Source organism: Crocodylus siamensis, chromosome 1 (assembly GCF_052110815.1).
Source record: "Crocodylus siamensis isolate JL-2025a chromosome 1, ASM5211081v1, whole genome shotgun sequence".
Lineage (NCBI taxonomy): Eukaryota > Metazoa > Chordata > Crocodylia > Crocodylidae > Crocodylus > Crocodylus siamensis.
The window spans coordinates 69,878,433-69,900,807 of NC_143395.1; the positions used below are offsets into that span (position 1 = coordinate 69,878,433).

A 22,375-nucleotide genomic window follows, 5' to 3' on the forward strand; every position below is an offset into this window, starting at 1 on the left:
ATTACATGCTGGTAGTTGCCTGTCTAAAAGCTGATGAGGCACTGACAGCAGCAGTGGCAGCAGCAAGGACTGTCTAGACCCACCCCACCCACCCCGAGCCCCCAACCAGAAACTTCTGCCTAGCAGAAGCTTTTGGCCTGGTGACAGTGAGGCTGTTCCCCTGTCCTCCCTTTGTCTGAGAGTGGAAACTCAGGTTGAGAGTGGAAACTCACCAGGTAAGAATGGACAGTGGGGCGGGGGGAACTGCTGGAGGAGTAGGAGCCAGCCTGGCCTGTCCAGCACCACTTGGTTCCTGGCTGGCTCCTGCTGTGCTGTGCAGTTCTAGCCACACAGCCAGGAACCGTGTGGTGCTGGCTGGGACAGGCTGGTTCCAGCACCATGCGGTTCCCAGCTTCATGGCTGGGACAGCAGGAACCAGCCCAGCCCGGCTCCCACAGTTCCTGGCTGCATGGCCAAGACTGCACACAGGAACTGTGGGGGCCAGGCTGCTCTGGCTCCTGTTGCATTCTGTAGTCCCAGCCATGCATCTGGAAACCACTTGCTGCCTGGAGAAGGAGATGGAAGGGGCAGCAAGCAGGTAGGCAAAAGAGCAGTGGCAGCTGGGCAGGAGCATGGAGCCTGTTTCAGTGCCCTGGTGCCAGGGCCAGCAGGGGTCCAGGGCAGAGCCCAGCCTGGCAGGGGGGCTCTATGGAGCTGGTCCAACTTCACCCCATCCCTGGAGATAGAATTTTCTCTATGAAGATTATTTTGCTGTGGAACAAGCTACCATCCCTTTCCTGAGAGAGCCTGAGGCTGTGGATTTCCATGTACTGATGCAGGGTTGGACTCCTACAGAGGAGGGAAATCTGCTTTTTATGTACGTGAGGGGTAGAGGAGGTTAATGTTTGCTGGCAGTTTGTGATTGTGGCAAGGAAACTCAGAGGCTTGGATAACTTCCCCTTTCCATTTTTTGTATGCACTTAAACGTACGGTTGAACTATGTATTTGCACATATCTCTTATTCCATTTAAAATCTAATGGCTTTTTTTTTTAAAAATTATAATGACAAAGTTGGTTTGAGATTTTAAAGTTCATTCTCATCTCAAAGTTATGTGAAGTAATATCCCTGTTTACTTTCCAGAAGCTGTGTGGAACTTTTACTGTGTCTGCCTCTTGACTTACCAGAAAATAAATGGGAAAATTTTCAGGCGTTTGTACGGGTGAGAATTTTTGGGTTTTTTTATATGAATAAAATGAATATGAAGGGAAATGTTGAATCAGCAGCCTTTAAAAGATGCTTTGGAAGCTTGGGGATATTTAGTTGCAAGAGTTAAATTAAACTTTCTGCTTCCTTCAGTTAGAAGTCATGCATGCTGTTAGGTCAGTCAAATCATATATTAAACAATTCAGATACTAGCTTTGAATAATATTTGGCTAAGATTAAAACAAAACTAACATCTGATCCCACGTATTTTGAAACATACTTTTAATGGATACTAAAGTTATAAAAAATCAGATTTATTTACCTTTTATTTGTAACAAAATACTAAAAATGAAATTATGTAACATTGAATTTCACTATTTCTTTTGAGCCAAATCCTTTTCCACCTGTTGTTATGTCTCAAAGTACCTAAGTATGATCATTTTCCACACTGTCATGTAGAATAGAATCAAGTACTCACTGTACGGTAAATATTGTTCTGTATTTAGCTAGGACAGTGAAAACACCAGTGAATGTTACAGGTTTGTCAGGCCTTATAAAAGATTTTAATAGGAAAGTATTAGCAATCTACTCTGAAGAGAGGTGCTGAAATTAGCCCCAACCCACACTTATTAGATATAATGGTTGTTTGGACTGAGAGAAATAGAGCCTTTAGCCTGAGAGAAATAAGAAGTAGGAAAATTGACTTCACATTTAACATGCCCTGACATGAGTGTCTTGAATCTGAGGGTCTTCATTGTATTTTCAAGTTCTGAAGCATAAAGTAGTTAAGCTTGGGAAGAAGGATTGGAGAAGACTTTGTTACCAAAAGAAATGAGCAATAAAAAACTAATAGCGAACCCCAGGAAAGTTTTGGGTCATGTAGGAAAGTCTTCTTGATAATACTTCCTCTTTTGCTTTCAGAGTTATATGCACTGCCACATCATAAGCCAAAGCACACTTTCATTATTAGTGAAACATTAGTTTGCGTACAAGCATCACGCAGGTCCACACTCTAGAGAACTCAGAACATAAAAATTATTAGTCATTGTTACAGAAACCATCCAGTTTTCTCACTGTTACTAATGTTAGGTTTTGGTCAAAATTTTCTTGAAAGTTATTTTATTACAGATTATTATAGTATCCAAATATAGTTACTAACTTTTTTAATAGTCTATGAAGGCTTTGTGGTAAAAATTAAAGGAAAAATTAAATTTATCTTTTTATCTAACTCAAAATTAATTTATCTCCACCATGTCCAGTGCTTCAAGATGGGTCACAGAAGAGACTGACTAAATAAGATTTGGTGCCAAAGTCTTACCTGGACAGTAGACTTTATTTCCATTTTTTCACATGATTTTAATTGCCTTACTGCAATTATACAATAAAAGTATTTTTAGTGCCACAATCCCAGTTTTTTCTATTATAAGACTGTATTTTTAGAAGCCTACCTGACGTTATACTAGCATATAGCATGTGCACTACAACATTTAAATTTGCCATATTAAAAAGTCTACACATAGCACTTAAGATTAATTGCTTGTATTTTTGGTCTTTTAGAGCAAAGGTTTATAAGAAAGGACAAGTTCTACTTTTGAGGTTTTCTTTTTATATTAAAACCATATGTCTTTAAAGGGTTTTGTTTTCCCTGGCCATACTTGTGACTCATTTAAAATTTTTCTTCAGGTGTCCCATGAAAAGTTGATGGAGAATGGCAGCTGTGAACTGCATTTTTTAGCTACTCTTACTCAAGAGAAAGGAGCATGGAAGAACCCAGTGCTCTGTGATATTCTTTCCCAGGAACCACTGAATCAGGATAAAGGTAAATTTGTAATACCATACGTGGTCACAACACATACCCGTTCTACAACTATTTTAATAAATTAGCATTTTGGTGTGACTGATTCTATGTCATTAGTGATTTATGTATAATGCAGCTGTAGTTCAACATCTCTTTGGCGATTTCCTTTATAAACTCAGAAGGGATTTATAAACAGGCTGTTCTGTGTTGAGATGAATGTCAATGCACAGGTAGCCAACAAAGATGTATTTATGTAAACTGCTCTTCTATAAGTAAAATAAAAATACAGCTATCCCATTTTTACTGCTATATATTTAATAGAAAACTGAAACCATTACCAACATCTGTATTTAGAAAACCACATTTAAAAAACCACTACAGACGCGTTTCAGATTTAAGAGATTGCAGTGATTTTGGTCTTTCCTGTGCTCTACAATATTTGAAATACAAATATATATATTTTTTAAAAAGCAGTAGTGTGTTATACTTGAGAGGCCTGAAGATGAAAAGAAATATTATGGCAACTCCTTTTCATACTGATTTTGGGAATGGAGTAAAAGTTAGTGCAGTAGTGTATATTCAGTACTGATTCCTTCAGCACTGTTACATGTGGAGTCCATTTATGTCACAGTGACTAGGTTATCTGTTCTGATACGGAAATCATCTTTGGCACCAGGGTCTTTTGCATCCCAGTCGGAGTCAACAGCTTCTAGGTTGCCAACCTTGGTGTCAGTGGGCCTGGATTCTACTTCTTTTCTGGTGACAAGATGCACGTTACCAAAGGAGTTAACTGTTTTGATGCTCCTCAAATTTCCTGTGTTAACCTAACTGAGGTTTTAACTAGAGATTGCGTCCTCACTTGTCACCAAGGCTGTTTTAACAGAGGAAACTTTAAGACAGCGGTGAGATTTGTTCCTCTTCTAGAAGAGGATCTCTCATTTTTCTAGTTTCTGGTGAAAGTAATCAAAGGTCTTCCTCTTAGTTACCTACTGTTCCTTCCTATGGCCCTTCTGTTTTAGAGAGGGAGGTTAAGTACTCTCCTTCACAAAAGAGGGATAGGCCAGGACATCTTGGGTGATATCTCCCACTGCTTTGTTTTGTGTAACTGTATGATCAGTATTGGTTGTTTAAATGATATCTCCAACTCAAAGATGGTCAATGATCACCTTCCACAGCTCAGATTCATGCTATGGTCACTTAATCTGTTTCTCATTGCATTCTGGGCCACTTCATTCCACTGTGTATTCATATACTTCAGAAAGCTCAGGATGATTTCAGTCCATGTTACCTTGTAGTTTCAGTGGCAACAGGGAGTCGGTTCAAGATTATTGTATGAACTATGCACAAAACCCTTTTTCCCTCATTACCATATTATCAAGCTGTTCCTAGTTCCTAAACCAGCACCACCCTCCCTCTCTCTCTCTCTCTCCCTCTCTCTCCAGCTAATCTTCAGCATGATCATGTTACTCTAGAAGTCGTTTCACTATTGTTTGAAAATCTAGCAGTTTCTCCGGCAAAATCCTGCTGATTTGGGAAAATTCTCCTGGGTTTGTTTTCTTGGTAGAAGAACTTACCCTTGAGATCCCAGAACAGATAGATGTTCAAATGCTGAGCCTCTGTGCAGCCAGGGGGACCGTATGCACACATCTCTGTGTGCTCTGCAAGCTCCCCAGCAGATGACAGCAGTGCACAGGGCAGCCCTGAGAGGCTGACTCAGACTGCCTTACAGACTGTCTCCCTGCAGCATAATGTGGGGATTGTTAACGGCCAATCTGCTTGGCTGGGGCAATAGAAACCAACCTGAGTGATACAGTCTCCCTGAATCTTTGAGGGGGCTGGAAGCAAAGCCCACTGGAGGACTGTGCTGAGACTTCTCTCAAAAGGTACAGGTGTTCAGTCTTGCAAAAGAAACTTTCCCAGGCGCCATTTAACTCTTCCTGGGATATATTTCTCCTGAAGCAGCCACTTCTTCTGTAGGAGAAAAACCCTGTACACTTGTGGTTTCTACTGGGAAAGCAGCAAGTCTTGCCGTAGAAACTGAATGTTTATATGTGATCTTATTCTTCTAGTTCCATCTTTGGAGCAGCATAGCGCTCTCTTAAGATTATAAAATACAAAATTTGGTGCAGTATGTGGAACCACTTGGCATGCCCTACATGCCCTGTGGGTCAATTCCAAGACCCCCCAGCAACAATGGGATCCAGATGTTAGGGCTCTGCGAGCTGGGTCCAGCCCCTGGACTTTATTTGTGACGCTGTCAACCTACAGCAGGGGGGACTGCCACAGCTGGACCTGCATCCTGGTGAGCAACAGGGGCAGAGGGAGCTCTCATTTTCTGTGACAAAAAAACCAAAATCAAACACCAAAATATATAGACATTTAGAATTTATTTATTATAATGATTGAGATACTGGTAGGATTCCAAATTGCTTCAAAATTGTAAATATATCAACAAAATATTGTGTGCAATTGATACCTATATCTAGATCCATAAATTGTAAGACCAGAAGGGATCTTGGAAGATCATCGGATCCAGCCCCCTGCACCCAGCAGGAAACATAACTGGGGTTAGGTGACCCCAGCAAAGTAACTCTCTAGTCTCTTCTTGAAGATTTCCAGGGTAGGTGATTGCACCACCCCTGGAGGGATCTTATTCCACAGTCTGGACACCTTGACTGTGAAGAAGTTTTTCCTAATGTTGAGCCTGAATCAGTCTTCCAGGAGTTTGTGGACATTACTCCTGGTTTTCCCCTTGGGTGCCCTGGTGAACAGTTGCTCACCAAGCCCTTGATGTTTCCCTCTAGTGAAGCAGTAAGCTGCTACCAGGTCCCCTCTCAGCCTTATTTTCTTCATGCTGAAGAGTCCCAGATCCCTCAGCCTTTCCTCGTATGGCTTATCTTTTAAGACTCTGATCATATGAGTTGCTTTTCTTTGGATTCCCTCAAGCTTGTTGACATCTTTGTTAAAATGCGGTGCCCAAAACTGGATGCAGTACTCCAGCTGCAGTCTCACCAGTGCTGAATAGAGCAAAAGAATCACCTCCTTGGCTTTGGAGATGCATTGATGCATGCCAGAATATTATTTGCCCTACTGGCTACAGCATCGCACTGCTGGCTTATATTCATACTATGGTCTATTATTACCCCCAGGTCCCTTTCATTTGTGGTGCTAGTCAGTATGGTGCTGCCAAGCCTGTAGGTGTGTTGGGGGCTGTTTGTCCCGAGGTGGAGCACTTTACATTTCTGAACGTTGAACTTCATCAGGTTCTGATTTGCCCAACTTGCTAGCCTGTCTAGGTCTGCCTGTAACTAGCCTATCTTCAAACATGATCACACTTTCCCATAATTTGATGTCATCCACGAACTTGGCCAGTGAGCTCTTCACCCCCACATCCAAATCACGATTAAAGATGTTGAAAAGTACTGGACTGAGCACTGGCCCCTGCAGGACATCACTGCCCACTTCTTGCCAGGATGACACAGATCCGTTTACTATGACTCCCTGGGTTCTCTCCTGCAGCCAGTTTCTCACCCATCTGACTGTCTCGGAGTTAAGCCCCAAATCCTCCAATTTTCTCGCAAGGACATCATGGGATACTAGATCAAAGGCCTTTCAGAAGGCGAGGTATGCAGTGTCAACCTACTCTCTCATGTCCAGGTGGCAAGTTACTTCGTCACAGAAGGAGATGAGGTTGGTAAGGCAAAACCTGCCTGCAACAAAGCTATGCTGGCTGTCATTCAGAATCTTACCTTCTGCAAGGACTTTTCTGGGATTTTCCGTAGGCTGGAAGTTAGGTTGATTGGGCTATAATTACCTGGGTCCTCCCTCCTGCCCTTCTTGTGGATGGGCACAATGTTGGCCCTCTTCCAGTCCTCAGGGACTTCTCCAGAGCTCCAGTAGTTGTGGATGAGTTTTGCCAGGGGTTCCTCAGTGACTTTGGCCAGTTCCTTCAGCACTCCCAGATGAAGATCATCTGGTTCTGCTGACTTGAATATGTCTAATTTTATTAATTGGTCATTCATCAGTTCTATGGCAATAATAGGAAGGTGATTGTTCCTACCGTGCTCATCCTCTACTCTACCTGGCGTGGTTTTCCCTTTTGTCTGGTGAAAGACCAAAGCAAAGTAGTCATTCAGGAATTCAGCTTTCTCCTGGGTGCTAGTAACCAGCTCTCCTGAGTTGTTGAGCAATGGCCCCACACTCTCATTAGTTTTCCTCCTGTTCCCTATGTACCTAAAGAGGACTTCTTGTTGTCCTTGATTCCTGTTGCTAATCTAAGTTCAGTTGTCACCTTAGCCTGTCTTATCTGTTCCATGCAAATGCAGGCCGTTGTGGAATAGTCCTTCTTGGGGCCTGCCCCAAACTTCCGTTGTTTATCAGCCTCTTTCTTCTTTCTTAAGAGGACAGTGGTTTCCCTGTTTAGCCGAGAGGGCTTCCCAGCCCTTCTGTTACCTTTTCTCCGCATGGGAATGGACTTCCTTTGCACTTCAAAGATCATGTCCTTAAGGAACAACCTCTCTTCATGCACACCTTTCGCTTTTGGTCCCTGGTCCTGCAGAACTGGTCCTGCTAGTGACCTAAGCTTGTTGAAATTTACAGTTTTGAAGTCCAAGACTTCAGTCCTGCTTTCTAATTTATCTGCCTTGCATTGGACAGTGAACATGATGGTTTCATGGTCGCTGTAGTCCAGACTTCTCTCTGTATTTAAGTCAGTCACCAAGTCATCTCCTTTGGCCAGGACCAAGTCTAGCAGACCATCACTTCTGGTTCGCCCATGCACCTCCTGAGTTAGGAATTGCTCCTTAACACAGTGGCCAAGAGTTCCTCCCAGGAGATGTCTGGATAATTAAAATCGCCCATGACGACCATGTCACGTGCATGTGCAGCCTCAGGCAATTCTCGGGTGAACTCCAAATCAGGTTCTTCCCCCTGGTTTGGCTGTAGTATACACCTACAGTTAGGTCTCTTTTGCCACTTCCCCCCCTTCTCCCCCCCCCCCGCAGCTTGTCCCAGAGGGTGTCAAGCTGTCCATTTCTGGAGCCGATAATGACCTCCAAGGAGGTGTACTGCTCTTTCACATAGAAAGCAACACCTCCACCTTTCTTCCCCACCCGGTCCCTTCTATGCAGGGTGAAGCTCTCTATAGCTACACTCCAGCCATGTGGTGAGTCCCACCATGTCTCTGTAATCCCTACTAAATCACAATGCACGCTGGAGAGTAGGAGGGCTAGCTTCTCCTGCTTGTTCCCTGTGCTCCTGGCATTAGTACATAGACACCTGAGCCCTCCTACTAAGGCCCTCATCTTCCTGTCCTGCTGATAGAGAACTATTCCCCAGTTCCCAAAAGTGTGGCTCTCCCAGTGTCCCTATCTACTGGAATTACTTGTATGTTGGTCCCTGGACATGTTTGAATTTGTGTATCCTCAGCTCCCAACAACCTTAGTTTAAAGCCCTGTCCAGTGGTGGTGGTGTTTTGCTTTAATTGTGGTGGTGTTTTGTTTTAATATATAATGGTGTTCCATTTTAATCACGAAAAAACATAGATTTGGGGGGTTTTAATTAGAGGATTTTGGATTTTTAAACAGAGAAAACCAGGATCCCTGGTGATAGTTAAATTGGAACAGCTTTGGTGAAAGAAGTCATTCTGGACTACTTTCTGCCCCAGTTTAGCTCTCACTTACCACCAAGTATTGCTGATATGTAGTAACTGTATGCTTACTGTTCTGTAGTTAGTCCCTGACTCCCTGTTAAGTAACTTTAATTTGATTGTATGTCTATAACTTTGGTCATCTTTCAGGCTTTTCTTGATATTCCCTAATTAGATGTTTAACAGAGCTGGTGGAAGAGCTCATCCTGTTCAGACACCGTTATTTATTCCACATTTCTCTGAGTTTCACCGACTACAGAGAGAACTTGTGGGTCTTGGTACAGATTCTGTATTAGTTGTAGATCTTGCTCATCCATGCCACAGTCTCAAGATTTGCATCAGCTTTGCATGGTGGACTTTGTCAAAAGCTGTTTTCATACTCCACAAAGCTCAGATGGACTTCTTTGTGCCTTTTCAGGGCTCTTTCATGTAGGGAAGTATACCTTTTCAGGACTTGAACTTAATATAAATCCAAGCTGACTACCAGTAATATGGGAATCTCTTTGCTCTGGCATTGTTGCTCCTGTGATTGTCAATAGCGCACTGAGCGTATGACTCCATAGTTCCACATCATCTCGCATTTGGGATTTTAGGCAGAGGAATTAAAATAGGCTGCTTGCAATATTTGGTAGTTTATCTTGCATGTATATTTGATTTAGAAACTGTTGCACTAATGTCTATGATTCATTGTCTAGATTCTGTATGGTTTTCACAACTGTTCCATTATTTCTGGCTGCTGTGCTATTTTTCATTGTCTTCAAGGCATGATTGAATTCTCACATTAAGATCAGTGGCATTTCTTCTCTTAAAAGACCAGTCTTCTCTCCCTTAATTGGATTGTCAAACAGTTTACTGGTGTATTCTATCTACTTTGTTCTCATTTTAAAAGCATGTCCTGCCATCTCTTGATTTAATACTGAATTTTTTCACTTCTTTCATTGTTCTAGCAGTAAGGTATAGCTCTTCCTTAAGCATGATGTGTCCTATAAGGAACCTCTGTTTCCATACATTTCTGTTCATACCACTCTTCTTTTGATTGTTTTCAGGCCTGTGTAATGTTCTTGTTTGGGTTTTTATATTCTGCAGTGTTCCATTCCTTCTCTTCATTTATATATCAGTTGGAAGATTTCTTCTGTCTTCTGTGTCACTTTATTTTATGATTTCTTCATGCCTAAATCTGCCCTTACTGATGTTCCCATTTCTGTTTCAAATGGTCTCCATTTCCTGTATGTTTCTAGGTTGAGTATGATCTTCATGGACTCTGGATTGCTTCTTGCCTTAAATAATCTGCATATCTTCCCTTCTTTTATCCCATATATATTTGTATTTGCATTTTTTTAAATTTCAGCCAACACATTGTGAACAAGTAAGGTTTAATATTAGATTCTGCAGATGAAAATATCCTTACATTAAGTACAAAGTTGGTATATCTTTTTTATATCAAGATGTCATCTGTTTCCTTGTAATGCAACCTGCTCTGGCTTCAGGACTTTTCTGTGCATGTAGCCTCCTTGGATGATATTTATACTATGAGTTTGTTATATGCTGTAAAGCCGAGTTTCTCACCAACTTTTTCTATTAGTGTGTTATGTTTTTGTCTTATGCCAAGTCTTTAATTCTAACAACACCACCATGTTAATACTTTTGATGTTACTTGCCCTCTTCCTTATCTTTTGGGGGCATTTTTGGTGTCATGAGTTTTCTCCATCTCTACTCAGTCACCTATTTGTACATTGAGGATAAAGGTGAGATACTGATTTTAATTATCAAGACTGTTTTGACAGTGATCAGATAAAACCAGTTTTGGTAACAGGCTGTCTTAGTACTATGCCAGCCACCTTTTTTGTGTAGCGTATCACTCCATCTCTCTACTGGGTGATTTCTTCGGTTTCATAGACATTAGGGGTGGAAGGGACCTCGGAAGATCATCGAGTCCAGCCCCCCGCCCGAAGGGCAGGAACTCAGCTGGGGTCATAGGATCCCAACCAGATAAGCATCCAATTTACTCTTGAAGGTAGGTGTTCAGTGTAGGTGTTTGAACCACCTCCAATGGCAGGCTGTTCCAGACCTTGGGGCTCAAACAATAAAGAAATTCTTCCATATGTCCAGCCTGAAACAGTTTTGCAGTAGTTTATAACCATTCGACCTCATCATCCCATGGGGCGCTCTGGTGAGCAAACGTTCCCCCAGGCACTTATAGGTGGCCATCAGATCACCCCTGAGCCCCATGGCTCTCAGCCTGTCATTGTAAGTTCTGTTTTCCTGACCTCTGATCATGCATGTGGCTCTTTTCTGGACTCTCTCAAGCTTCTCCACATCCTTTTTGAATTGTGGAGCCCAAAACTGGATGCAGTACTCCAGCTGCGGCCTCACCAAGGCGGAGTACAAGGGGAGAATGATGTCCCGGGATTTGCTCGAGAAGCATCTATGGATGCAAGCCAGCGTTTTGGTTGCTTTACTAGCTGCAGCATCACATTGCAGGCTCATGTTCATCTTTTGCTCAATGATGACCCCCAAGTCACTTTCTTCCGTAGTGCTAGTGAGTGTAGCACTGTCGAGCCTATAAGTATGCTGCAGGTTTTTCCTCCTAGGGTGGAGAACCTTCCATTTTTTGGTGTTAAACATCATCAGGTTCTCATCCGTTTGCTGAGCCTGTCCAGGTCAACCTGGATCTCCCTCCTGTCTTCTGGTGTGGATGCTTTACCCCAAAGTTTGATGTCATTGGCGAACTTGGCCAGTCCGCTTCTGACTCCAATGTCCATGTCATTAATGAAGATGTTGAACAATATGGGTCCAAGGACAGAGCCTTGGGGGACCCCACTGGTCACAGGGCAGCATGATGATTGACTTCTGTCAATTACTACCCTCTGGGTCCAACCATGGAGCCAGTTTCCCATCTAGTGGATCGTGGTGGATACAAGGCCACAATTGCCTAGTTTTGCCAAGAGGTGATGGTGAGATACCAGATCAAAGGCTTTTTTGAAGTCAAGACATATGACATCAATCTCTTCTCTCTTGTCCAAGTGATAGGTCACCTGGTCGTAGAAGGAAATGAGATTGATCAAGCAAGACCTACCCGCAACAAACCCGTGCTGGCTACCCCACATGATGTTGGCATTGGCCAGTCCATTAATAAACTTTAATAATGGCCTCTTTAATAATAATAATAATAATTAATAATGGCCTCTTTAATAGACTTTTCTAAGATCTTCCCTGGGATACAAGTCAGGCTGATGGGCCTATAGTTTGCCAGATCCACTTTCCTCCCTTTCTTGAAGGTAGGCACCACATTGGCCTTCTTCCAGTCTTCGGGCACTACACCAGGGAGCCAGGAGTTTTCAAAGATCTGTGCCAGAGTCTGGGCTATGATGCTTGCCAGCTCCTTGAGTACCCTGGGGTGTAGATTGTCAGGGCTGGCTGACTTGAAGGTTTCCAGCCTCTCAAGGTGTTGCTTCACAAGGTCAGCATTGAATGTAGGTCATTCCAAGAACTCTTATTGAGAATATCAGATATATTGGAAATTCTAACCCAGACAATGGAGGATAAAAATGGAATAGTCTTACATGTTTTACATAGCCCACTTCCAGAGACTTGCTATACTCATAAATGAGAGCCTGTTACCAGTAATCTGGCAGACACCTGCCTGTTTTATCTCTGAAAGCCCGGAAGGGTGAGAGAAGGTACCAAGTTCCCTCTAGTGCAGGGATCGGCAGTGTTTTTAGCCAGAGTGCCAAAATCTCCCCAACCTCCACCCATGCCTCATAGTTTCATAGTTTGTAGGGTCAGAAGGGACCTGAGCAGATCATCAAGTCCAACCCCCTGCTGTGGCAGAAAAGAGCACTGGGGTCAAACGACCCCAGCAAGGTGTTCATCTAGCCTCCCCTTAAAGACCCCCAGGGTAGGAGCCAGCACCACTTCTCTTGGAAGTTGGTTCCAGATCCTAGCCACCCTGACTGTGAAGTAGCACCTCCTGATATCTAGCCTAAATCTACCCTCTGCCAGCTTGTGACTGTTATTTCTTGTCACACCTGGGAGTGCTCAGGGGAACAGGGACTCCCCCAATGCCTGCTGGTCCCCTCTGACTAGTTTGTAAACAGCCACTAGATCCCCCCTCAGCCTTCTCTTGTGGAGGCTGAACAGGTTCAGGTCCCGTAGCCTCTCCTTGTAGGGCCTGCCCTGCTGCCCCCAATCATGCAAGTGGCCCTCCTCTGGACCTTCTCCATGGTGTCCACATCTCTCCTGAAGTGTGGCACCCAGAACTGGACACAATACTCGAACTGCAGCCTGACCAGTGTTGCATAGAGGGGGAAGATCACCTCCTTGGACCTGCTTGAGATGCATCTGTGGATGCATGACAAGGTGCAGTTGGCCTTCCTGATCACATCCCCACAATGTCGACCCATGTTCATTTTGGCATCAATAATGACTCCAAGATCCTTTTCTGCCTCTGCACTGATGAGAAGGGAGTTCCCCAGCCTGTAGGTATGCTGCTGGTTCTTCCTCCCCAGGTGCAGTACCTTGTACTTGTCAGTGTTGAAACCCATCCTGTTTTCATCCGCCCAACCCTGTAAACTGTCTAGGTCCGATTGCAGCCTGTTCCTCCCTTCTAGCGTGGCCACTTCCCCCCACATCTTAGTGTCATCTGCAAATTTGAACAGGGTGCTGTTTACCCCCTTGTCCAAGTCTCTGATGAAGATGTTGAACAGTGCAGGCCTGAGGACCGAGCCCAGCAGAACCTCCCTGCCCACATCCCTCCAGGTCGAATAACACCCGTCCACCACCACTCTCTGGATGTGGCCCTCCAGCCAGTTAGTGACCCATTTGACTGTGTAGGTGTCGACACCACAGTCCCCTAGTTTTTTAATGAGAATGGAGTGAGAGATAGTGTCGAAGGCCTTCCAAAAGTCCAGAAAGACTATGTCCATTGCTACCCCTGTGTCTAAGGATTTGGTGACCTGGTTGTAGAAGGCCGCCAGGTTGGTCTGACAGGACCTGTCTCTAATGAACCCATGTTGGTTGCATACCCATGTTGGTATGCCTAAGCATAATCTCCCCTGCTGGCCCCTCATGGACATGTGCTATGATAATTCTCTCAAAGAGCTTCCCCAGAATCAAGGTAAGACTGACTGGCCTATAGTTTCCTGGATCCTCTTTTCTCCCTTTTTTGAAAATGGGAACCACATTGGCCCTTTTCCATTCCTCTGGTACCACATCAGAGCACCATGAGTGCTTGTAAAGCTGTGCTAGGGGTTCCGCAATGACCTTTGCTAATTCCCTCAGCATCCTGGGGTGGATATTGTCAGGACTAGCTGATTTAAATATGTCTAGTCCCTCCAGAAGTTCCCTGACTAGATGCTTACTGACCCTAGGTCTGGGTGCACCTACCCTGGGGCCTGCGGAGGTCCCGGTGGGGGGGTGACCCAGTCCCTGCTCAGGAAAATGTTGGCAAAGAAATTGTTAAATAGGTTAGCTTTGCCGTCTGGTGTGACAACCGGATTTCCTAGCATGTCTTGCAGAGGCTCCACATTACCTGGTATCGTCTTTTTACCCCCTATGTATTTAAAAAAGGACTTCTTGTTGTCCTTGATCCAGGTCACTAGTCCCAGTTCCATCTCTGCCTTGGCCTTTTTGACTGCCCCCCTGCAGCCTCAAGCAATCGCGTTATAGTCCTCCCTGGTTATGGCCCCACCCTTCCATTGGGTATACGCCTCCATTTTAGCCAGGAGATGTTCCTATGTGCTTTTGGTGAGCCATGGGGGCTTTTGCGCCGTCTTGTCCCCTTTGATCCACGTTGGGATTACCTCCCTTCACGCTTAGAGGATCGTCTCCTTAAGGAACAACCACTCTTCTTGAACCCCAACTCCTCTCCCCTGCAGGACCTCAGTGCCTCCCTGACTATTCTCCTTACCTCATTGAAGTCCACCCTCCTGAAGTCCAGGGCTGCTGCCTTACTGCAGGCCTTTGCCACCTTGCACTGGATGGTGAATTCCAGCAGGCGATGATCGCTGTCGCCCAGGTGGTCGTGCACCCGCAGCCCACTCACCAGGTCATCACCCATGGCCAGGACCAGGTCCAACAAGGCGTGTCCCTGGTGGGGCTGTGCACCTCCTGGGTTAGATGGAGGTCCCGTATCTCGGCTAGGAACCTACGCGAGTAGTCAGACCTGGCTGACTGCTCATCCCAGCAGATGTCTGGAAAGTTCAGGTCACCCATGATGACCACATCCTTTGACCTAACCATCTCCGTGAGCTGACTTAAGAATTCCCAGTCTAGCTCTTCCCTTTCATAGATTTCATAGACATTAGGGCTGGAAGGGACCTCAGGAGATCATCGAGTCCAGCCCGCTGCCCAAAGGGCAGGAAGTCAGCTGGGGTCATAGGATCCCAGCAAGATAAGCATCCAATTTACTCTTGAAGGTGTTCAATGTTGGTGCTTGAACCACCTCCGCTGGCAGACTGTTCCAGACCTTTGGTTGGGTGGTCTGTAGTTGACCCCCACCGTTATGTCCCTTTCCCCTTGACTTCCTTGTATTCTAACCCAGAGCACTTCAGAGTGCCCCTTCTCTGACCCCATGCCACTCATTGAGGATGTGTATTCCTCCTTGATATAGAGTACCACACCCCCACCTTTTCTCCCTGTCCTATCCCTCCTGTACAGCCTGTAGCCCTTCATATTCACCGCCCAGTTGTTCGTTGGGTCCCACCACGTTTCTGTGAGCCCTACTATGTCTGGGTTGGTGTCAGCTAGCAGGAGTGTAAGTTCCTCCTGCTTGTTCCTCATACTATGAGCATTTGTGTAAAGACATTTGAGGCCTCCTAAACGTGTGCACTGGCCCCCTAATCTCAGTAGTGCCCTGGCCCCTGTTACTTATCTAGGTATTTGTACTGCTCATCGTCGGTCTAGGCTGGGCTGTTCTTGTGGGTGATACTTGGATTAATGGTCCAAGGCTTCCTCCGCCCTTGTCTTCCCCTTCCCCCGACGAGCCTAGTTTAAAGCCCACCGGAGGAGATCTGCCAACCTAAAAGAGAACACATGCTTACCTTTGGGGGAAAGGTGAAGCCCATCCCACCCAAGCATGTCTGTTGTCCTGAAGTGCAGGTTGTTGTCTAGGAAGCCGAAGACCGCCTCGAGGCCCATTTCCGAAGCCGCCAGTTGGTCTCCCTGATGCAAGTCTCATGTCATCTTCCATGTCCGCTCACTGGTAGGGCAGAATAGAATACCACCTGTGGCCCTATCTCCCTCAGCATGCCCCCCCACAGAGTGTGGTGGTCTGCCATCAGGTGATCAGGGGTTCTCCTGGCCACATCATTGGTACCCACGTGGATTAGGACCATGGCCTTGACTTGGCGTGCCAGAGATGGGGGAGCTGTAAGGGGCCTATCCTCATTGCTGGTTCTGTCTGCACGCATGCCTCCAGTGGTTGCCAGAGGAGGGGCCAAGATTGTGCTGCCCCAGTCCCTTCTCTGCCATGTACTGCAAGCTGCACATGCACCCAGTGCCACCACAGAGCCGGTGCCAGTGCGCCACAGCCCATCGCAGCTGTTTGTAGTGTCCTAGCTACATTTCTTAACCAGCCCAGGCTCTGGGCAGGTATAGCAGGTGGCTGGAAAGCTGGAAACAGCTGTGCTGGGCTCCACAGCACTGGCACTAGCTCTGTGGCAGTGGCAGCTGCACACATGCCTCTGTGTGGCTGGTGGGGAAGAAGCCAGGGTTGTGGTGCCCCAGGCCCCTTCCCAGCCATGTGCCCAGAGGTGCACGTACAGCTGCCACAGCCACAGAACTGGTGTCAGGGCTGCAGAGCCCCATGCAACTGTTTGCAGCCTCCCAGCTGCGGCCAGCCCAGGCTCTGGGCAGCTGCTGGGAGAAGCTGCCCAGAGTCTGGGTTGGCTGTGGCGTGCCAAAGAAAATGACCTCACATGCCATGTTCTGCCACACGTGCCAATCCCTTCTGTAGTGCTGAAGTATTTTTATTCCCATACTGTCATGGTAGCTCAAAAAAACTACATATTCTCAGGCAGAAATAGTCAAATGAGTTTGACTTTTTCAGGAAAACATTTTTCAGAAAGCTTGAAGTTATGCATAGCTAGATATAATGTTTTTCTCTCTCAGGATGACCTATGAATTGGACCAGCTTACTGGATTGCTAGATTAGAATTCTCTAGATCAGGGGTTCTACCACATACAGCCCACAGGCCAGATCTGGCTCACAGAGCACAGGACCTAGCCTACAGAGCTGGATCGTCTGTGCCTGTGCTGGGATTGCGCAGCAAAGAGCTGTGCAGAGGCTGGGAACTGCTGCTGCTTCTCCCACTTCCTTGATGCAGCCTGGTGCAACTTTCAGCTAGCAAGAACCTGCATCCAAGTCAGGCATCTGCAAACTGTGTCCATGCTGCTACTGCTTTTCCCCACCCCCATAGCTTCAGATTCCAGCCAGTGGGGAGCTTCACTGGTATGGGAAGCTTCCAGCTGTGCCCGCACCACAGCCACAGGGTTGACAGGGAAGGGAGGAGAGCAGCACCAGTGCAGAAGCAATTTTTAGATACGTGGTCCCAGCACAGCTCCCCTCTGGCTAGAAGCTGCACTTGTGCTACAGCTGGGAACAGTGGGGCAAGGGTAAGCAGCAGCATGGGCACAGCTCCAGTATGCCCAGCCCCAGTATGGGCATGGGAAAGTCCCCCTCTCACTGACTTGCAGCCAAAGCCACCCAGCCTGCATTGGACCAGAGTGAGTTTTTCTGCCCTGCGGCTTGTAAAAGGTTGCCAGCCCCTGCTGTACATCCCAGGTTTGGTTTTCACACATCAATTACAGGTCTGCTGACAGCTGAGATGTCTCGGCAAACTACTATGGACAGATACTGCAATGTGGTTTGGCAAGAGCAGTCACCATGGACTGCACTGTGTTCTGGTTGCAGTCTGGGCAGCCAGAAGAGGTCCAGATACCCTAAGAAGACTGTCCTTTGGAGAGTAATAATTTATTCTAGAACAGCCTTAGATTTCCTGGATATTTATACCCCGTACATATAATTCATGTTTTGGATGGATGCTTTAATATTTTTTTCCCTAGATCCTCTAGATTACTTCATAGGTCTCAGTCTGAAAAACTTCTGTTTCCACATTTTCATCAGTTCAGTGTACTGGAAATATTTATATTTTGTAATGAATAATGCACATTACAAATCAAGTACTGTCACTAGGGTTGCCTAGAGCCCCAAGGACTTTCATGAAACTTCTGACTGCCATAGCTGCTTATCTCTAGAAAGAGAAATTCACTGCTGCAGCTTTATCTTGACAGTTAACTGGTGCAAGGATCGTTTCCCCAGAAGGTTATGGACAGTTTTTGTTACATTCTATACCTGTTTTCCACCGTAGCTCTAAAGATAGAGCCAAATCTGATCTCAGGGAATGAGAGAGTGTGGGAGGCATCCTAAATTCCTCCCAAAAATGATGCTGAATTTTCACGTAAATCAATTGTTCATTTGCTGATTTTCTACCCAAAGCTGCAGACATTCTCTGTGCTTTGATTTCTAGATTTCTACTTGCACAGAATGCATAAAAATATCTTTTATTTCCATTGCTGAAAGATTATGGGGCTGGTTAGTCAAAGCCTATAAAAATTCAAAATAGATACCAGTTTCTATCACATTAGAATAGGAGATAGCTATGGCAAAACTTCTGGGACTACCAGATCAGATTCTACCAGATCAAATGTAGTAGTCTTCTTTAGGTGAGTCTTAGGTGTTGTTCTGTCCCTCAAATGCCTTCCGTCCTGGGGGGTGGAGGTGTTCAATGTGAGTAGGAAGCAAGCATAATTGATGGGAACACTTTTAGCCTGCAGTTCCTATCTCCAGTGCTTAGGGCACCTTGATATGGGAAGTGGAGTGTGCATAAACAGCATACTTTGAAGGACTCAATTTATAACAGATAAATAACTCCCTTTTCTGTCAGCTTTTCCTACATGGTTTATTGTGCTTTATATGCATTGATACAGCAATGGGTTATAGCCACATATAGATAACACCATGTGAGCAGATTTATTGGAAAGGGAATTTTCTTGCTAACTGCATTGTTTAAATGTTGGAGGTGTATGTATGTAACATAGTAAACATCCATTGGACGATTTGCTCAGCCTCTTTAAAATGAAGACACGTGGCAGGGATTCATGATTTGTTCTCATGAGACAGCAGTTACAATGATACATTGTTAACAGGTTTCCCCATTCCATTATAAAATAAAAACCTGTCTACTTTGTTCAGTTTTGATCGCAATTCTAAAATCCTCAAAGGATTTTGTTTTTTTGTACATTTTGGATTTGTATGTATAGTTTATAGCCCGCATAATCTACAATCGAGTTTGGGATAATTGGCAAAAGCTGTTCTCCAGTACTTAAGAATGAGAGCGAAATTCTTTTAATACTTTTGCCAGTAATCTCAAAAATGTTTTTATTAGAAATTTCAAATAACATTTCTTTGATCTCATATGCTAGGGCTTTCCATCTTAATTTGGAGGAATCATATTTATTTGTCAAGTTACTGGTGACTTCATTATGTCAGAATGACAAATCTGGCTCCAGACAGTTTAAAAAAGGCATCAAATGGTGTTTGAGTTCTAAACTTACTTTAAAGAAAGTATTGAGTCATGTTTCTTCAAATGTAGACTTCCCTGAAGCTAGATTTATATCACATTCAGTTATTTTCCTCCACTCCAAAATTCAAAAACAGAAAAATTCAAGAGGCAAGAATTAATTCTCACCAACTGTGCTCTTGCCTAATATTAGGAGTAGATTTAACTAGTTTAGTTAAACCTAAAAATTTTATTCTCATGGAAAAAAGGCTAAGGGCATAGGCACAAAAACAGGTGGTTTGAAATAAGATAGGATGTGTGCTTACCATGTGGCAGCTACTCTTTCATTGAGGGTCAAGTGAGTTGGCATTTATTCTTGGGGATAAGAGTGTACACATGAACAGTTACCAGAAAGTAGCTAAAATGCTGTAAATGCACACCTTAGTTTCACTTGTATTTGTACCAATCCCCTAATACTAGTGAATCAGATTTTTAACAATTGCTAGCTGTATTTTCACATTTTTGCCAATGTTGGCACAGTCAAGTCATACAAAGCAGTTGCAGAAAGTAAGTGACAAAGACAGTTTAAGTTAACTTTATTCATATCTGGTCATCCAATTAGGAAACTGAAATAGAAGCACACAACTTATCTGACTAATAAATCTAATCAACACAGTGTGACTATCAGCTTCACTAATGGAGGGGTACATTTTAGGCAGGCATGCTACAATTAGCCTATGCCTTCCTTGTTGCCACTGTTACCCCTTTCCTCTGCCTAATCTGCTGCTCTGCTTTTGACTTCCTGCTTTCTGTGATGTGCTCTGTGCCTAATCCCTTTTGCTTCCTGCCCTATTGGTTGGTGTGCTACCTGTCTGCTCCCTGATCGGATAGTTGCCCCACACAGAAGCTGCCTGTGCCACTTGTGGCACTCACTGCTCAGGTTGGCCACCCCTAATCTACACAAGAAAAATGTTTGCTATCAGCCCAGTTAATTACTTGTTCTTCACTTACTTGGTTACTCCTTCAGCCACCAGGTTTTTCCACACTTTCCTTCCTGCACCACTGCCAAATATGAACTATGCCAATAAAGACTTCATCCACCCTGTGTATCCGACATGGTCTAAAACAAGCTGTCACATCCCTTTCCCTGGCACTTAGTCATTTCTCCGTTTTCCTCCATGCTTCTCACACAAGTTGAATAACTTAGGAAGTATATATGGTTTTTGAAAAGACACTGGAAACTTTTTAAATTCAGCCCTCAACCCCACTTTTTGCGGTAAACCCCAAGTGTCCCTGGTTTGGGGCTTCAAGCCATATTCTTTTGTTGGGAGTGATCTTGTTTTAAATGAGGACATCTCAGAGATAAAAGACTAATGCGTATTACTTGTTTCCCTCCAATTGGAGACTTTGGTGTAATCTTTCTCCTGCTGAGGTGATACTAGTGACTGTTGCTACATTGATGTTAGTGTTCTTATTGAATAAAATTAATGATTATTAAATCTGTTACTTCTGTGAGCAGTGTTGCAAAATTACCTTATCACAAAAGACACTGTCCTGGCTCTTAGTGCTCTTCTATATATTCTGTAATGAACAGTGAGAAAGTGACAGTCTCCAACTGTGCATTGTCAGAGCCTGACATGTTAGTGTTACAATAGGTGAACTGATTGGATCAGGAATTACGTTGTGGAACTGATAGGAATAATGAGTTGGGAGGCTGGAGCTATGCAAAACTCCAAAATCCTTCAGCATTCCGTAAATTTCCTTGGTGTCTCAGTGCCAGTAGGTGCATCTACATGTGAGTTTTACTGCAGAAATGACTAATTACCTCCACAGTAAAGTGTCACCACATGCATCGGTATTAGGGTACAGTAAACTAATTAACTTCACTGTAAGATAGTACTTTCATTAAGTACAATCAAATGCATGTGTAGATGGTGACCACTGGGCACAAATTGCACCTGATCAGCCCAGCCAGCTGGGAGCCAGACCCCTGGTTTCTGCTGGCCCCAATGCCACCACCCAAAACCCAGGGCTGACCCCTGGTGCTCCCTCCCAGTCCAGGGCTGCTCCATCCCAGCTCCAAATGCTGCAGTGCCAGGGGAATGTGTAGATGCTACACCCAGGAGCAGTTGACTCTGGCTCGAACTACTCCATAGTCTATTGCTGTGCATTAATAGCACATGTAGATGTACCCAGTGACCACGTCTACCCGTGTGTGAACGCTTCGTTCCCCAGGGACAGTTAGCAGCAGTGCACCTTGTGCTGCCACTGCTTGTCCCCAGGGAACACGTGCCATGCACCCTCTCACGTGCAGCAAGTTACCCCTGGCGGGGTAGGGGAGACTGGGACCAGCACTAGGGCTGTATGCAGTTTTGCCTGGCGTCATTTCGAAGCTATTTTGAGCTCGAAACAGCGAAATCGAAACCAAACAAAAGCCTTTGAAACAGCTTTGAAACGAAACAAGGGAACTCAAAATATTTCAAGTTTCAAAGCCAGACTTACTGGCTTCAGCACCAGTCCCAGCTGGCAGCACCTGCCTCCTGTTATCTGGCAGATGGATCGGGGGTTTGCCTGCACCCCCGGGAGAGCTCCGGCATGGCCCCTGCAGCCCTCCTGGGGGTGGCAACAGGTGCCCAATCTGCCTGCCGGCTGACAGGAGCCAGGTGCTGCCGCCTGCGGCCAATGAGGCTGAGGCAGATCAGCTCATATAGAGACCCACTACCCTGATCCCGGGGTCAGGGACGGTCCCCGCATAAGCTGATCTCCCCTGGCCCCATACTGGAGCCAGGTCGAGGAGGGTGTGGGACCTGGGGCAGATCAGCTCATGCAGGAACCCCCTCCCACACCTCTGGATCGGGGCTGTGGGTTCCCACACAAGCTGATCTGCCCCAGCCCCAGGTGGCAGCACCCAGCTCCTGTCAGCTGGCAAGCAGACTGGGGTCTGCTGGCACCCCCAGGAGGGCTGTGGGGACTGTGCCAGAGTCCTTCCGGGGTGCATGCCCCCAATCTGCCAATTGGATAACAGGAGCTGGGGCTGCTGCCTGGGACCAGCAGCAGCACCAGTCTTTCTGGCACTGGGTGTGGGCTGTGCCCAGCACGGGTCTGTCATCTGGTGGGCAAATTGGGGGCTCACACCCCTAGGAAGACTCCTGCTCAGCCCCTGCCGCCCTCTTAGGGGTGCAGGTGAG

At 45.4% G+C, this 22,375-nt stretch overlaps 1 protein-coding gene across 2 annotated transcripts in view; it reads left to right on the forward strand.

Annotated features, from left to right (window-relative positions):
• The window catches only part of ZNF292 (zinc finger protein 292), a 98,363-nt gene that overhangs the window by 45,245 nt on the left and 30,743 nt on the right, over positions 1-22,375 (forward strand). The window contains exons 3-4 of one of the 2 annotated variants that reach the window (XM_090036170.1): positions 1,121-1,199; positions 2,867-3,002. In XM_090036170.1, coding sequence (XP_089892296.1) covers positions 1,121-1,199; positions 2,867-3,002 — 215 coding nt within the window. The remainder of the gene's footprint in view (positions 1-1,120; positions 1,200-2,866; positions 3,003-22,375) is intronic. The other variant, XM_090036178.1, reaches the window with a different exon arrangement.